Raw genomic sequence first — 15,634 nt, 5'->3', positions numbered from 1 at the left:
ACACTGGCTTGATTCAGGAGGCAGCGAAACATAGTAGTTTGCGGTGACTGTGTGAACTCTGCTTGCAACCTATGTAGATGAATTCGTCTATACTCTCCACATTCTTTGGGTACGTCTAGACTACAGGCTTTTGTCGACAGTAGTTTTGTTGACAGATACTGTCAACAAAGCTTCTGTTGACAAAGAGCATCTAGACTACATCCAGTTCTGTTGACAAAGCAAGCCGCTTTGTCGACATGACAGTGTAGACGCAAAGGACAGTGTAGATGCAATAACGCCTTCTGTCGACAGAACTCTGTCGACAAAAGGCGTTATTCCTCATAGAATGAGGTTTACAGCCATCAACAAAACTGCTGAATTCTGTCGACATTATGTCGACAGAACTCAGAGGCAGTATAGACGCAGGTATAGTTTTGTCAACAAAAGTCTACTTTTGTCGACAAAACCCTGTAGTCACACATCCGAAATATGAAATGTCATGGTACTTGACAACCTCTCCCACTAGAGTTCTGGTAGCCCAGTCTTCTGCCATAGGATTCAACTCCATAATGCAAGTGGCCTTTTGGTGATCATAAAGGGTCAGGCTGAAATTCTCTGACTTCTCCACAAGCAAACCAATGTAGTCTTGGCCTAATCTTGGATGGTTGGTGAACATTTCTTGACCAACCTTAAGTGACATTTAGAGCTGCAAGACCTAATATCCAGTTGGTAGCTTGACATAATACTGCTGAGGTGAGAATATATCACTATTGCACACTGCAGAAACACATCAAAAACCATGCACACTCTTGCACCTGAACCAGTGTGAAGAAGGTGCAATCGACATAGGAGAACATCGGGAATGCCAGCTCCTTTCAGTGAGAGCCAAAGGACAGAATCAAAAGACATTCTGATGCCCCAAACAGCAAAATCTAATTGCTGTGATAATTATGCCTTAAGGGACGTCTGCATCTTTCCAATCAGAACATGAAGAAAAACTCAGGCTACTAGTTGCCACACTCAGTGTGAGATCCTTCGCCCTTGTACTGGGACACTGTGATGTCATCTTTTCCTTCTGCTGGTACTCTGTCTGGTGCCCACACTTTTAATAACAGCTGATGCATACTGATGCTCACTAGTTGCAAGGCATGTAACAGACAAGACCTCAGTGACACACCATGTCAAAAGGCAGATGGCGGTGTCATTTGGGGGAACCTAAACCAAATTATGAAGGTTTGATACCCACTTCAAGAACAGCCAGTCACAGGACTGGAATTTTCAAGCACAAGCATCTTTTTCTGCAGGTTTTATCCATTGGTGTTCAGGCCACAATGACAGACAGATGTTCATGATGACGTTGGAGCTAAGCATGGCAAAAGTATGGAGAAATGGGTTTCCAGGTGTTAAGGTCTGTCCCAGAAGTTGTCCAATAGCGAACTTCAAAACATCACATAAGGAAGCTTGGCTTTCTGCAGAGTTCTTTGATTTATTTGTGAAAAAAGGCTATAAGTTGTCTAATAGTGAGCACCTTAAAATTAATGTGGACCATTGGCGTGGAGAATGATTGCTCCTTTCACAGCAACTTGATCGCTCTGTGGCAGACTTGGTGACTTGGGGATGCTAGTGATTATGATCCTGGAACGAGTGAGTTCTTTGACAAGAGCTGTCCAGCACCCAGTTCTATTCAGTGTTGACAATTGGAATGTACCTCTGGGGCTATGTCTAGACTGCAGACTTCTTGTGCAAGAAGCTCTTATCGGAAGAGATCTTTTGCAAAAACTTCTTGCACCAGAGTGCATCCACACTGCAAAAGTGCATCAAAAAAGTGATGCGCTTTTGCGCAAGGAAGCGTCCAGACTGCCTGGATGCTCTCTCACAAGTAAGTAGTGATTGCTATGGAAAGAATGACCACAAAGACACATATGCTTTTTCCTCCTCCCTTTTCTTATGCAAAAAAACCCTCTTCCCTGTCCACACACGCGTTTTTGCGCAAGAGCTCTTGTGCAAAGAGGCGTTCTTCCTCATAGAATGAGGATTACCAATTGTGCAAAAACCCCTCTGATCTTTCAATTTACTTGTGCAAAAACGCACTTGAGGTGTGGATGCTCCGCGAGTTTTTGTGGAAAAACACCTGTTTTTCCACAAAAACTCTATAGACATAGCCTGAGAGTTGTTTTGAACTTCCAAGAAGTTGGGGTCAGAGGCTGCACTTTTTCTATGGGGGATTTCGGTCATATCTGTCCTATGTACATAGAACACATCCTTCCTCTTAGAGACAGTAATAGCATGAGCTTTCACGCTGGTGCTGTCGTCTCAGTCTGTCCTGGCCAGTTTCCCCTTCACTACATTATATCTCTTTGGGACACGTAGAGGGATTTTGTTTTTGAGAACAGTGTCCCCCCCTCTAAGAAACTCTTCTGTCAGATGACATTGATTCCTGAGGTTCCAAAAATATATTTAAAAACCGTCATTCAATGGGTAGAATCCAAAGAATCTCTTGGAAGAGAAATCTCTGAAAAAATGCAATTCCCCATGCACCAGCAATTACATAGTCTAAGCTGGGATTTTGCATAAAGTCTTCTTGGTCCTTCATGATATCCCGTGCACTATACATCTCAAGGATAAAGTATTGGAGAAAAACTTTGCTTAGTGAAAGTAACCAATCACTGGCTCACCCTTTCACCTCCCTAGATCACATATTGTATATAGTAGAAAAGACTTCAAGAAGAGACCATCTGTGATACTATGAACCCTTCAAGCTCCAGCGCATTGTGAGGCAGAGACCAAGTTGGTTTACAAAGTCCCACCCAAGGTGTAAAACACCACATCCTCAAAACCTTATTTCACTCATCAGATACCTCATTCATGATATCTGTGTTCTAATGATGAGAATCAACAGATGGAGATTCAAACATATTGACATAAACCAGAACTTGGAGTTTAAAAAACATGTGCATGATAGCGTGTGCAAGCTTAGTCTACGCAGGGAATTACACAAATGGTGGTAAGTGTATTTTTTGCCTATACCATATTCTACAAATGTGGGTGTAAAACTTTATACAGAATGATATAACGAATCTACAGACATTTCCACCTAGTTCAAAAAGCTCTCAATACAGACAGCAGCCTTGTTTTTCAAAACTCTATAGATAATAGCTCTCTACTACTGACAAATTCATACACTTCCCAATTCATCAAATCCTAGGTTGTTTATCAGAAGAGTAGATACAGTGGTTAAAGTAGTAGCCTCATCAGGACTAGGTTAGCGGTTTTCAAACTTTTTTTCTTGTACCCAGGCTAACGAAAATTATTGATGTCCATGACCCAACATAATTATATCTTTTGACTAGACAGAGTGCAGGCTCAGGGGTAGGGCCAAGGATGGGGATCTTGGGGTGCAGGAGGGTTCTCTGGGTTTGAGAAGGGCTCAGGCCTAGGACAGGAAATTGAGGTGCAAGCTAACTTCAGGCGGCTCCCAGCCATCACCGCACCAGATATGCTACAGCATATTCCCTACATGTCCTGGCACTGCAAACTGTACTGCGCCTGATGCAGCCACCAGCAAGTCACGCTTCTAGGCAGAAGTGTGCAAGCAGCTCTGCATGCTGCTTTCTCCCACAGGCACTGCCCTGCAGCTCCTATTGGCTAGGAAATAGCCTAAGGAAGTTTGGAGCCAGTGCTTGGGGAGCCATGTCTCCCCCCACCTAGGAGTCGGACCTAATGCTCTCCACTTTCAGGGCACAATGCAGCTTGTGATACCATGACAGGTAGGAAGTCTGCCTTAGCACCCACCTGGTGACCCTATAGCCAGGCGACCCAGTGCCTGATATTTCATGACCCAGGACTGGGTCGTGACCCGTACTTTGAAAACCACTGGACTAGATGACCCATTGAGAAGGGATGTTAGCATATATCGGTTAAACATTTAACCCTCCCCCGCCCATATTTGCCCACACAGATGGTATCATGGGGGGCAGAGGGGAATCAGTGCTTAGGGGGAGCCAGCTTAAAAGTCAGTTCCCCACAAGCACCATATCCCATGGAGCCATCTGACCCCACCACCCCAGCCCCACACAGCTATCAGAGGCAGCGGGAGGAAGAGGATGCCAGAGCAGCCTCTGTCTAGCAAGAGCCAGTCTGCGTGGGATGCTGATGTTTAAACTGACTCCCCTCATGGGCCAGCTCCACCTGCCATGGGCTGCTGCCTCTGAAACAGAGGCAGCAGCACGGGATGTCGGGGGGCTCCCCGGGAGTGGGGCCGGAGCCAGAAGCACAATAGCTGCTGTTCACCCCCAAGGAATGCTTCAGTAACTGTATAACCGTTAACAATTTTTGCAACTACTTGATTACTAAAATACATGATATCTAACATCCCTACTATCGAGGTCCCTTCCAGTCTCATATTTCTATGATTCAGTTCCAAGGGACCAGAAGGTTTCATAGGAGAGTGGAAATTTGCATCCTTTGAAGTGTACAGCAAGGAAGGAGTGGAGGGGGTGAGAGAAGAGGGACTCTTCCTTAGATCTCAGAAGGTCACAGCATGACACCAATGCCATTCTTGTCAAAGCACTCTACTCAGTTATTCTAAAGGGATGTCTGTTTACATGATTTATAAAGTGGCATATAGAATGCACACTAAGAAACACAGAAAAACTGATACACTAAACTTGGCTTGGGCTTGTAAAAGTTCCACAGTGCTGGGTTTAGGCATTCAGACCCTGCGGGAAGGAGAAGTTCTGTGGGAAAATATTGACAGATAAGTAAAGCCCAAAAGGAAGGAAATTCTCTTCAACAGCACATGCCACGGCCCAGCTGTGACTGGCCTGGGGGACTTCACAATAACTCAAGCCCTCCCCTGGGAGTCGTCATTAAAGCTGCTATTTTTTGCCTTGAACTTGCCTGATGAGGGAAGTAATAGCAGAAGCAATGGCGCACATTTGGCCAGAGATCAACTATACTGACAGAAATCTTAGATTTTAACTAAGCTGGAATAAAACAATTTTATTAGAGTTGTGTTACACTGTTTTATTTACACCAAATGCTTCACAACAGTGCAAGCAACAATGCAAAGATCTGCTTGAAAATGGTGAAAGTAAGTCAGACATTCAAAATAATTACAGCAAAGTAGCCAACAGATATAAAAGCAGTAACTAATTCTAAAATTTAGATCACATTAAAAATGCAATCCATATAACTATGCTCTCCTAAAAAAACAGAACTTTAAATTATATTCTTCAACAGACTGCTCTGACTCAGACTAAGATAGGGCCCAAACTGAAGACATGTAGGTTAGCTGGGCAGAAACTCTCTGACACACTGACTATCATTGTACTTACAGCGAGGTTGGTCGACTGGGTTTAATTACTTCTAGGTCAGGGTCACTTGAGTTCAGGTTGGGTTGGAGAGTGCTATTGGAGTGGGGGAAGCTGTTTATGTTCGAAGAGAGGACAGATTCTAGACTGGAGTTGATGATACTGTTCCTCGTCTCCTCTGGAAAAGAAGAAAAATACACATTACTATCCTTGAGTAAAATCTGATAAGTTGTTAGACAGTAAAGAACAGACTTCTGCAAGGTAGAAGAGTTCCTGTTAATAGCTGACGTCTTTATGTTGGTCCCAGGGAAGTACTCTGAGTATGCAGAAGTTTCTTCACCTGTACTATTCTTTAAAGCTGAAACTATTTCCAGAAGTGAAAGTAAGTGGGTGCGCCCCGATGCATCGCTCTGGAAAGAGCTGGGTGAGCTGTGGCAACAGCCAGCAGGGAACTATTTAAAGAGCTGGCAGGGACCTAGGTTGCAATAGGACAGTACCTGTAAGAAATTTAAGTTTCTTTCATCCCTGGCTATTTCCCATCTAGCTCCACAGTCCAAAATGAGATGTTGACATAAATAAAGAAAACATTAAGACTGATTCTGTACTGACTCAGTGGGACTAGTACAACTAAATCACTAGCATCTCTTTTCCAGGCACCTAAATGGTTCTAAGGGCACATTTACACTGAAATGAAAAAACAGTGTTTGGGCACATGCTAGCTGACCTGAGCTCATGTTAAGAGGTTGTTTAAATGCAGTATTAACATGCAAACTTGGGCTAGAGACCAGCTCTTGGAGCCTATGAGGTAGGAGGGCCCAGGCTGCTTCTACTGATGGGGAAGATCATGCGATCATGAAAAGAGGTAGCAGAAAACACTTCTTTAACAGTTAATCTTCCAAAGGAGTGTTTTTCCATTTGCATGGTATTCAAGGCTATGCACAAAGCTAATGAAAGTTTCTATGAATCACTTATTCCTGGTCCTTTCTGATCAGAAATCTCTGCTGGATTGGGGGAAGGGGGCTGTAATGTGCATCTATATTTTTATACACAGAAGAACTCAGAACAGAACAGAACAGAAATCCAACCTAAAAAATATGAGTGGAACACCTTGGTAATATACAAAGTTAATCTTGGATACACAACAGGAAGAAATCCTCTGCAGTGCTGTGAAATAACTTAGAAACAATGTTGTCACAACCATAATAGAACATGGCATTGAGTGACTTCTTCATCACCACTTCAAAGAGAGAACTATATTAAAAAAGGATTTATGGAGAAGGGCAGAAAGAAAACATATGCTACACATCCTAGAACTCTGACTCAAAACTATCAATAGCTTCTCTCAATCTTCCAGCTTGGACACACACACACTTTGCTCATCTGTGCTGCAGGTAACATTTTTACACTTTACAACACTGGATTAGGGCCTCGGTCATTGTATCTAATCAGAGGAGTTTATTTCTTGTTATTCTGCAATTCTGGCATCCTCTGAAAATAAATGTATATTTATTTAAGATACATGGAACTGGATATGGTGACATGTTTAGGTTCATTACCATTAGAACCAACACAAAAATTTGAGTCAGGGGAAATGTTATAATCTGAAATCTAGCATAGGCCAGCCTGGGGATAGGCGGAGCCAGTTGTATAACCTTGCAGCCAAACCAGGCACCCAAGAAATGAACCCAGACCAAAGTCTGTGTTTCTCCAAGCATTTCTCTACAATGTTCTTGATACCATCTACATTTGTTGTTAGTCTCAGAGGCACGGGGTCCGAACTAGCTGGCATTTAAAAATGGCGCCAGCCGGCTTCATGCAAATGAAGCCCGGGAAATACAAATCCCGGGCTTCATTTGCAACTGTGGATGACTACATTACTCCCGCTAGTTCGAACTAGCGGGGTAGTGTAGACATACCCTAAGGTGCTGGAAGACTATTAGTTATTTTTTAAGTTTTTCCAAACTTCACATTTGTTTGCTGAGCTCTGCTTTTGTGAGGTGGACCTTGGGAAAGTTATTTAACTGTTCCTTGTCCACATTTACCCATCTACAAAATGGTGATAGCACTTTCGTAAAGCACTTTCACCAAAATCTCTCAAGTATAATCACTACCATATTTTCATTTATACATTTCTTTAAATCTCCAATTGTATCATTGCTTTTGTTTTTCAGTAGGAATTTTACCAACTGGCTTCAATGGAGCTACTATGGACTTACACTAGTGTAACAGAGCAGAATGTGGTCTTTATGATATTAATGCAAGACTCCTAAGGATCTGGAACTTAGAAGCAGGCCACCAAAGGTGCAGCTGCACTGGTCAGTTTAATATCAACATTCCTATTAAACATAGAGAGCTCTCACTGTCATGGCCCCCCCATGTTTTATGAAAATTAACATGCATAAGTTGAACACATTTTAGGCAAAATGCATCATGCGACATTTTTAGTGAATTACTCATCGTATATATTCTATAACTGTTCATGTATCATTCTTGTATGTGAAGTTAGAAAGATTAAGTGTGAATTTGTTCATAATTTTAAAGGTACGTCTACACAGCAACATTATTTCAAAATAACTTAGTTTGCATCTACACAGCAGGCAGTTATTGTGTCAAAATAGTGTAAGCTGAAAGACTTCTTACTCCAGCTCCTGTAACCCTCATTGTACAAGGAGTAAGGGAAGGTGGAGGAAGCATGTGCTCTATTTCAAAATAAGTGCTCTGTAAATGCTCCCAATTTTGAAATAAGCTATTTTGAAATGAGCTGCACAACTGATGTAGCTCAATTTGAATAGCTTATTTTGAGTTAAGCCCTGCTGTGTAGACGCACCCTAAATGTGCTAATGAGGGCTATTAGTGACACTCGGGAAACATAATGGCTTGATATTCAAACCAACAATCTGCGAATGGCTTTGTTTTTCCTGTTAGCCTAAACTATGGTTGGTCCTATAAAGACATGTGGCTAGGCCTCCTGATGCTGGAACCCATTTTGGATCTTGTACTTTTCCACTCAAGGTGAGGAAAGTTGGAAGTAAACACAAAGAATTCCCATCTTGGGCAAAGGGGATAAAAAGGTGGAAAACCAAAAATAGAGTCAGTTGCAAAGCGCCAGGAGGGTCCCCCCTTCCCTTTACCACTCTAAATGTCCACTGGAAACATCTAAAACTGAACAGGAGGAGAACGGGGCTCAAGTTAGGAGGCTCCTTATCTTGTGAAAAAGATGATTAGAACTACTGTTGGGGTAAGAATTTGCATGCAACAAGTTTCTTAGAGTATGTCTACAATACAGCGCTAATTCGAACGAACTTAGTTCGAATTAGTTAATTCGAACTAAGCTAATTCGAACTAGCGTTTTGCTAATTCGAACTAGCATGTCCACATTAAGTGGACCTTGAACCGGGGTTAAGGATGGACGGAAGCAGTGCCGGCAGGGCATCAGATGAGGACTTAGAGCATGGAGCTGCTGTCTCAGGCTAGCCGAGGGCTGTGCTTAAAAGGACCCGACCCCCATCCCGGATAGACAGTTCTCAGGGTGCCCCGCTTGCAAAGCAGTCCTGGCTTGGATTGCCCGGACTACCCACACTGGGCACATCACAGCACTCAGCCATCAGACCGGCTGCACTTGCCGCAGGCTGCCATCTGGGGAGAGGGGACAATTGGAGGGCTGCAGGAGAGCTTCCACACCCAGAAGCCCGCAGAGCCAGCCCAGTCCTCCCCATTGGGGGCTCGTACCCCATTCTTCCCTCACCTCCTTCCACTTACCCTTCCCTAGCACCCCTTCCTGATGTACAAAATAAAGAAAACGTTTGGTCAAAAATAGAATCTCTCTTTATTGAACAAACTCAGGGAGACTGGGAAAAGGAGGTGGGAGAGGGAAAGAGAGAGGATGGGAGAGGGGAGGGCAACTAAAATGATCAGAGATTTGGAAGAGGTCCCATATGAAGAGAGGCTAAAGAGACTGGGACTTTTCAGCTTAGAAAAGAGGAGACTGAGGGGGGATAGGATAGAGGTCTCTAAAAGCATGAGTGGGGTGGAGAGGGTGCATACAGAAAAGTTCATTAGTTCCCATAATAGAAGGACTAAAGGACACCAAAGGAAAGGATTGGGTAGCAGGCTTCAAACTAGTAACAGAAAGTTGTTCTTCACAAAGCAAAGAGTCAACCCGTGGAACTCCTTGCTGCAGGAGGCTGTGAAGGCTAGAACTAGAACAGAGTTTAAAGGGACGTGAGATCAAGTCATGGAGGTTGGGTCCATGGAGTGCTATTAGCCAGGGGGTAGGAGTGGTGTCCCTGCCCAAAGTTTGTGGAAGGCTGGAGAGGGATGGCACGAGACAAATGGCTTGGTCACTGTCTTCGGTCCATCCCCTCCAGGGTCCCTAGGATCGGCCGCTGTCGGCAGACAGGCTACTGGGCTAGATGGACCTTTGGTCTGACCCGGGACGGCCATTGTAAGCTCAGGGCTCAGGGTCAGGGGTCTCAGTGGACCACCTTGATTTTCATGTACACCTGTTTCTGGGTGGCCAGGCTGGCAGCTCTCCTGCCCTAGACGGCCACTTTCCTGTGCCTAGTGCGGTGGTCATGGAAGAGGTCCACGATGTCCGCACTAGACCAGGCAGGTGCCTGCCTCTTGCGGTCCCGGGCAAGCTCCCGGGAGCCGCCAGCCTGGTCCCGGGAAGAGGGGGAGGGCTGGGGGGCATCGGGTGGCTGGCTCGAGCCAGGCCAGGTGCAGGGTCCGCTGGCTGGGTGCTGGCAGGCTTGCACCTGGCACGGGCACCGTAGCCAGCCCGTGCCCCTTTAAGAGGTCCGGGGCCGGGACGGGGGCAGACGAGTTTCCCTGGTGTTGGCCAGAGTGGCCGCCAGGGAAACCTGGGGAGGGCTAGCCTCCCACTAGTTCAAATTAAGGGGCTACACACCCCTTAATTTGAACTAGTAAGTTCGAACTAGGCTTAGTCCTCGTAGAATGAGGTTTACCTAGTTCGAACTAAGCGCTCTGCTAGTTCGAATTAAGTTCGAACTAGCAGAGCGCTAGTGTAGCACCTATCAAAGTTAATTCGAACTAACGTCTGTTAGTTCGAATTAAGTTTGTAGTGTAGACATACCCTTAGCATATTATGCTTAATTGGCGTATTTTGTTTATTTTAGCTTAGTAACTCACTTTGATTTGTCTGTTTTCACTTGCATTCACTTAAACCCTACTTTTTATACTTAACAAAAACACTTGTTTATTTTTGTGCCTAGTGTAAAAGATGGTTACCTGGAGAAAGGGAGCAACCACTGTGCATTATGTCTCTTCCATTGATAAAGGCAGTTGATCTTGTGAGCTTTCTCTGTGTAAAACTTTCATGGGGTATGTCTACACTACCACCCTAATTCGAACTAGGGTGGTAATGTAGGCAACCGGAGTTGCAAATGAAGCCCGGGATTTGAATTTCCCGGGCTTCATTTGCATATTGCCGGGCACCGCAATTTTTAAATGTCCGCTACTGCGGACTCCATGCCCCGTGGCTACACGTGGCACGGACTAGGTAGTTCAGACTAGGCTTCCTATTCCGAACTACCGTTACTCCTCATGGAACGAGGAGTAATGGTAGTTCGGAATACGAAGCCTAATCCGAACTACCGAGTCCGTGCCGCGTGTAGCCGCGCGGCACGGAGTCCGCAGTAGCGGACATTTAAGAATTCCACATGGATTTCAACAACTTCAACCCCACCACCAACCTTAGCCTGGACCAGTCCACACAAGAGACCGTCTTCCTTGACGCTACAATACAAGTATGCAATGGACACATTTCCACCACCTTGTACTAGAATCCTACTGACCGTTACACTTATCTACATGCCTCCAGCTTCTAACCAAGACACATTTTCCAACCAATTGTTAATAGCCAGGCCCTAAGATATAACTGGATTTGCTCCAATCCCACAAACAGAGACAAACACCTATAGGGTCTCTATCAGGCATTCTTAAAACTTAAATACCCACCCGGGGAAGTGAAAAAACAGATTGACAGAGCCAGACAAGTGGCCAGGCATCAGCTTCTTCAAGATAAGCCCAACAACTAAAACAACAGAACACCACTAGTCATCACCTACAATCCCCAATTTAAATCCCTTGGGTGCATCCTTAATCTACAACCTATCCTGGAAAATGATCCCTCACTCTAACAGGCCTTGAGAGACAGGCCAATCGTCACCTACAGACACCCCCTAACTTGAAACAAATGCTTTCCAGCAACCATGCGTCATGCCTCATACATACGCACAGAGGAACCCACCCCTGCAATAAACTCTAGACGCACATCTTACACAAGTGACATCATCACTGGACCTACCCACATAAGTCATCACATTAGAGGCCCATACAACTGCACATCCACTAATGTGATCTATGCCATCAAGTGCCAGCAACACCCCTCTGCCATGTATATTGGCCAAACTGGAGAGTCTCTACGACAAAGGATTAATGGACACAAATCAGATATTAAAAAACGCAACACACAGAAACCTGTTGGGGGAACATATTAACTTGCCCAAGCATTCCTTAATGGACTTAAAGGTGGCTATTCTCTTACAAAGCAATTTCAGGAATCAACTAGAGAGTGTCTCTGTGGAACTGGCCTTCATAAGCAAGTATGATACTATCTTGCACAGCTTGAATAAAGACATGATCTGGATAGGTCATTATATTCAACACCAAAGTGACATCAAAAGCTAAGTATTGGGCACTAACAGCCTACTCTACTAGCCTCATTTAAACAGACATTTTCATTGACCATTTTTTTCTCCTCCCCTCACCCACTTTTTCTGCTTTATAAGTCAACCTCTGTGCCATATCTGACATCTGAAGAAGTGGGTTGTGACCACGAAAGCTTATGATACTATCTATATTTTTTTGGTTAGTCTCTAAAGGTGCTACCGGACCACTGTTGTTGTTGAAGTTTTTTTAGTTAAAGACTAATACGGCTATCCCTCAGACTAATAAGATCATGACGCTTCATCTTCGAAAAGAGACAACCAAAGGGAGAAAAGATAGAGGTCAATAAAATAATGACTTCTGTTGAGAAAGTGAATAAAGAAGGGTAATTTATTCTTTTTAATGGAGTGGGTAAGTCCATGAACTATAACCTGGATTAACAAGCTAAGGCAAACAGGGGCTATTAAATCATCAGCTACTACTTTATGTCTAATAAGCAGTAATGCACAAACTTTTTTTTCTCCATCTTCATAAGGCAAGATGACTGACTTTCCCTTTCAGATGTGGATATCACTACAGTTAGCCTTGCCTGGATTAGCTCCACATTGGAATACTTTTTACTCGGCATGGGACTACCCTTGAAAAGCTATTAGCAAGCAAAATACCTGAGTGGTGAAGCATTTTACATGTATATTTATAAGTTGTATTCATTTCATGTCTAGGTTTTATTTTAAACAATAAAAGGCTTTGGTAGTTTGGGTCTTGCTTACCATAGAAGCGGCAAGGAGTCCTGTGGCACCTTAAAGACTAACTGAAGTGTTGGAGCATAAGTTTTCATGGGCAAAGACCCACTTCATCAGATGTATATAGCAGTGGGGCATTGTTGGCACATGATGACATATATACTAACGTTAGTATATATGCCATCATGTGCCAACAATGCCCCACTGCTATATACATCGGCCAAACTGGACAGTCCCTACGTAAAAGAATCAATGGATACAAATCAAATATTAGGAATGGCAACACACAAAAACCTGTAGGGGAACACTTCAATCTCCTTGGACACACAATTGCAGATCTAAAGGTAGCCATCCTGCAGCAAAAAAACTTCAGGACCAGACTTCAAAGGGAAACTGCTGAGCTACAGTTCATCTTCAAGTGTGACACAATCAACTTACGATTAAACAGACTGTGAATGGCTTGCTAACTACAAAAGCAGCTTCTTCTCTCTTGGAATTCACACCTCCAGATCAGCTACTAGAAGTGGGCCTTATCCTCCCTGATTGGATAGGGCCTTATCCTCCTCATCTTCAGCCTGATTCTGGCCTGCATATTTATACCTGCCTCTGGAAATTTCCACTACATGCATCTGACGAAGTGGGTCTTTGCCCACGGAAGCTTATGCTCCAACACTTTGGTTAGTCTATAAGGTGCCACAGGACTCCTCGCCACTTTTGCAGATTCAGACTAAAATGGCTACCCCTCTGATGCTTACCATAGAGACTTTCTTTCTTTCCAGCCTGGCGCTATGATCATCTGAAACGTCCAAGGTCTTCAGTTTCTGAATTCTCTCCTTATCTCCTCCCCACCCTCTTGGTCTGACAGTTTAATGACTTGCAGAGCACAATCCATGGCCCATACTGTTTCCTCAAACATTCACTGAATGAGCAGAATCTTAATCTTTTGTGGGATGGCAAGTTTTTCAATTTATTTGGTGACATAGTCAATTTGGATTTATTTAAGGTATGAGTTAAAATTGGGGATGCAAAATCCCAGTTAAACGGGATCCTGCAAGAGGATGGTGGGGGGACGCTGCAGCCCAGCCCCCCACAACACACTGGGCAGCTGCAGCCCACTCAGGCTGCCAGTTAACCAGTTACCAGTAAGCATCACATGTTAAGAATGATGCTTTCCTAGTAACCAGTTACTACTGATATCCCTAATAAAACATTTATTTTTAAATGTTTATGCTTCGGATAGGTGCACTATACACACTAACAGCAAATATTATAGAAGGCTGAGGAATCCTTGCCTGGAAGACAAACACCACATCTTCATGTTTTCTCTTTAGAGATTATTGTGAGGGTTTAAAACAGTGTCTGGTTTCATTCTTGTACACAGATCATCATAAAACTGGTATTGTTATTAGCACTCTCGCCCTATTCATTTGATGGCTGCATGTTATACTTTTCTGAAAAAAAACAAAACCAACTTCTGGAATAAAACCTTTTTTAAATTTTGTTGTATTATTAAGTACTATTATTATTGGCTTGTATTAATGTAGTGCCTAGAGGCTTCAGCAAAGAGTCAAACTCCTGTGCTAATCACAGTGAAAACACACAAAAAACAGTCCTGACATTAAATTGCCTGAAATCTAAACAAACAGGCCAGAGAAAGGCAGAAAGGGGTTAGGCAAAGGCACAGAAAGGTTCAATAGATTCCAAAGCAAGAAGAGACCATCAGATCATCTTGTTTGACCTCCTAGATAGTAGAGGCAAATTAAAACAAAGTGATGTGACTTGCCCAGGCCACAGAGCAGTTGTAACAGAACTGCAAACAGAACCCGAGTTTCCTGACTCCCAATCCAGTGCCCTTTCCACTGACTACACAGTCTTCTCATGAGGCTGTAACTAACCAATTTAATACCACTAGGAAAGGACAAATGCCACAGAGGTCCTGACATCCAGCCTTTCTGCAGAAGCCACGGGCAGCACAGCAGAGCCTAGTGCCATTGGCTATCACTGTGAGAAACCTCTGGTAGTTCTATCCACCTGTCATTCCCTGTCCTCTCCCCCTCCCCCTTGTTCTTCGCATTTCTGGAAACTATGAGCCATTTTCTGTTCCCACCTACCCTAAATCTAGACTCTATTGCCATTAATGAAATAGGTAAGTGTCCTTGCGTGTGTTGTAAGAAAGGAGCGTTTGGGAAGGAGGAGTACACTAGTCGGTACTTTTAGACAACTTAAAGCATCGCTTTGGTGTAGCTCAGAAGGAAATGAGGATGGAGGAGACAAGACAGAGCACAGTGATGAGTACGTTGGGATCTTATCCCATCGCTTTGTTCTCAGCACCATTCGTTCCCATTAAGAGTATGCCTAACTGCTGCAGTGCTGGTGTGACTCCAGCATGAGAAGACATACTTGTGCTTGCTCTCATGGAGTGAGAGCATTAAACAGAACACAGTTGCAGCAGCGGGAGTGGCTAGCTGCCCTGAGTACTTACCTTACATTGAGGGACATGTTCTCAGGGGGCTAGCCCCCCGGCACTTGTGCTGCCATGACTGCACTATTTTTAGCTTGCTAGCTTGATGACAGCTGGCAGGAATAGTTCTCAAAAGCACAGACATACCCTACGAGAGGTTACGTAATGATGGATTACAAGCATTTTCTGAAATTCAGTTATGCTGACTGTAGCAGGAGGGGGAACTCTTTGTAATGAGGGGTTCATCCACCGAGGAGAGAAGAGGGGACAGCAGTAAGACATTGGTGTAACTGTTCCATTCCAGTGGCATTAGGTTAGCATTGAACTGGAAATAAAGGGGAAATAAGTCATATTTAAGGATTTAAAAACAGGCTGCCAAATATGATGATGCACCCCTGTTATTTTTATGGATATATATTTTAATATAAATATGCATAATTTGAACAGGC

The 15,634-nt window shown here is 43.9% G+C and overlaps 1 protein-coding gene across 2 annotated transcripts in view; it reads right to left on the bottom strand.

Moving 5' to 3' along the window:
- Window positions 1-15,634, bottom strand: part of ARHGAP26 (Rho GTPase activating protein 26) — a 352,726-nt gene that overhangs the window by 76,838 nt on the left and 260,254 nt on the right. For both annotated transcript variants that reach the window (XM_006128543.5, XM_014576262.4), the window contains exon 20: window positions 5,316-5,469. In XM_006128543.5, the coding sequence (XP_006128605.1) occupies window positions 5,316-5,469 (154 nt within the window). The remainder of the gene's footprint in view (window positions 1-5,315; window positions 5,470-15,634) is intronic.

Source organism: Pelodiscus sinensis, chromosome 16 (assembly GCF_052426305.1).
Source record: "Pelodiscus sinensis isolate ZL-2025 chromosome 16, ASM5242630v1, whole genome shotgun sequence".
NCBI classification, from domain to species: Eukaryota; Metazoa; Chordata; order Testudines; family Trionychidae; genus Pelodiscus; species Pelodiscus sinensis.
This window is presented reverse-complemented; position numbering and strand designations above follow the sequence as displayed.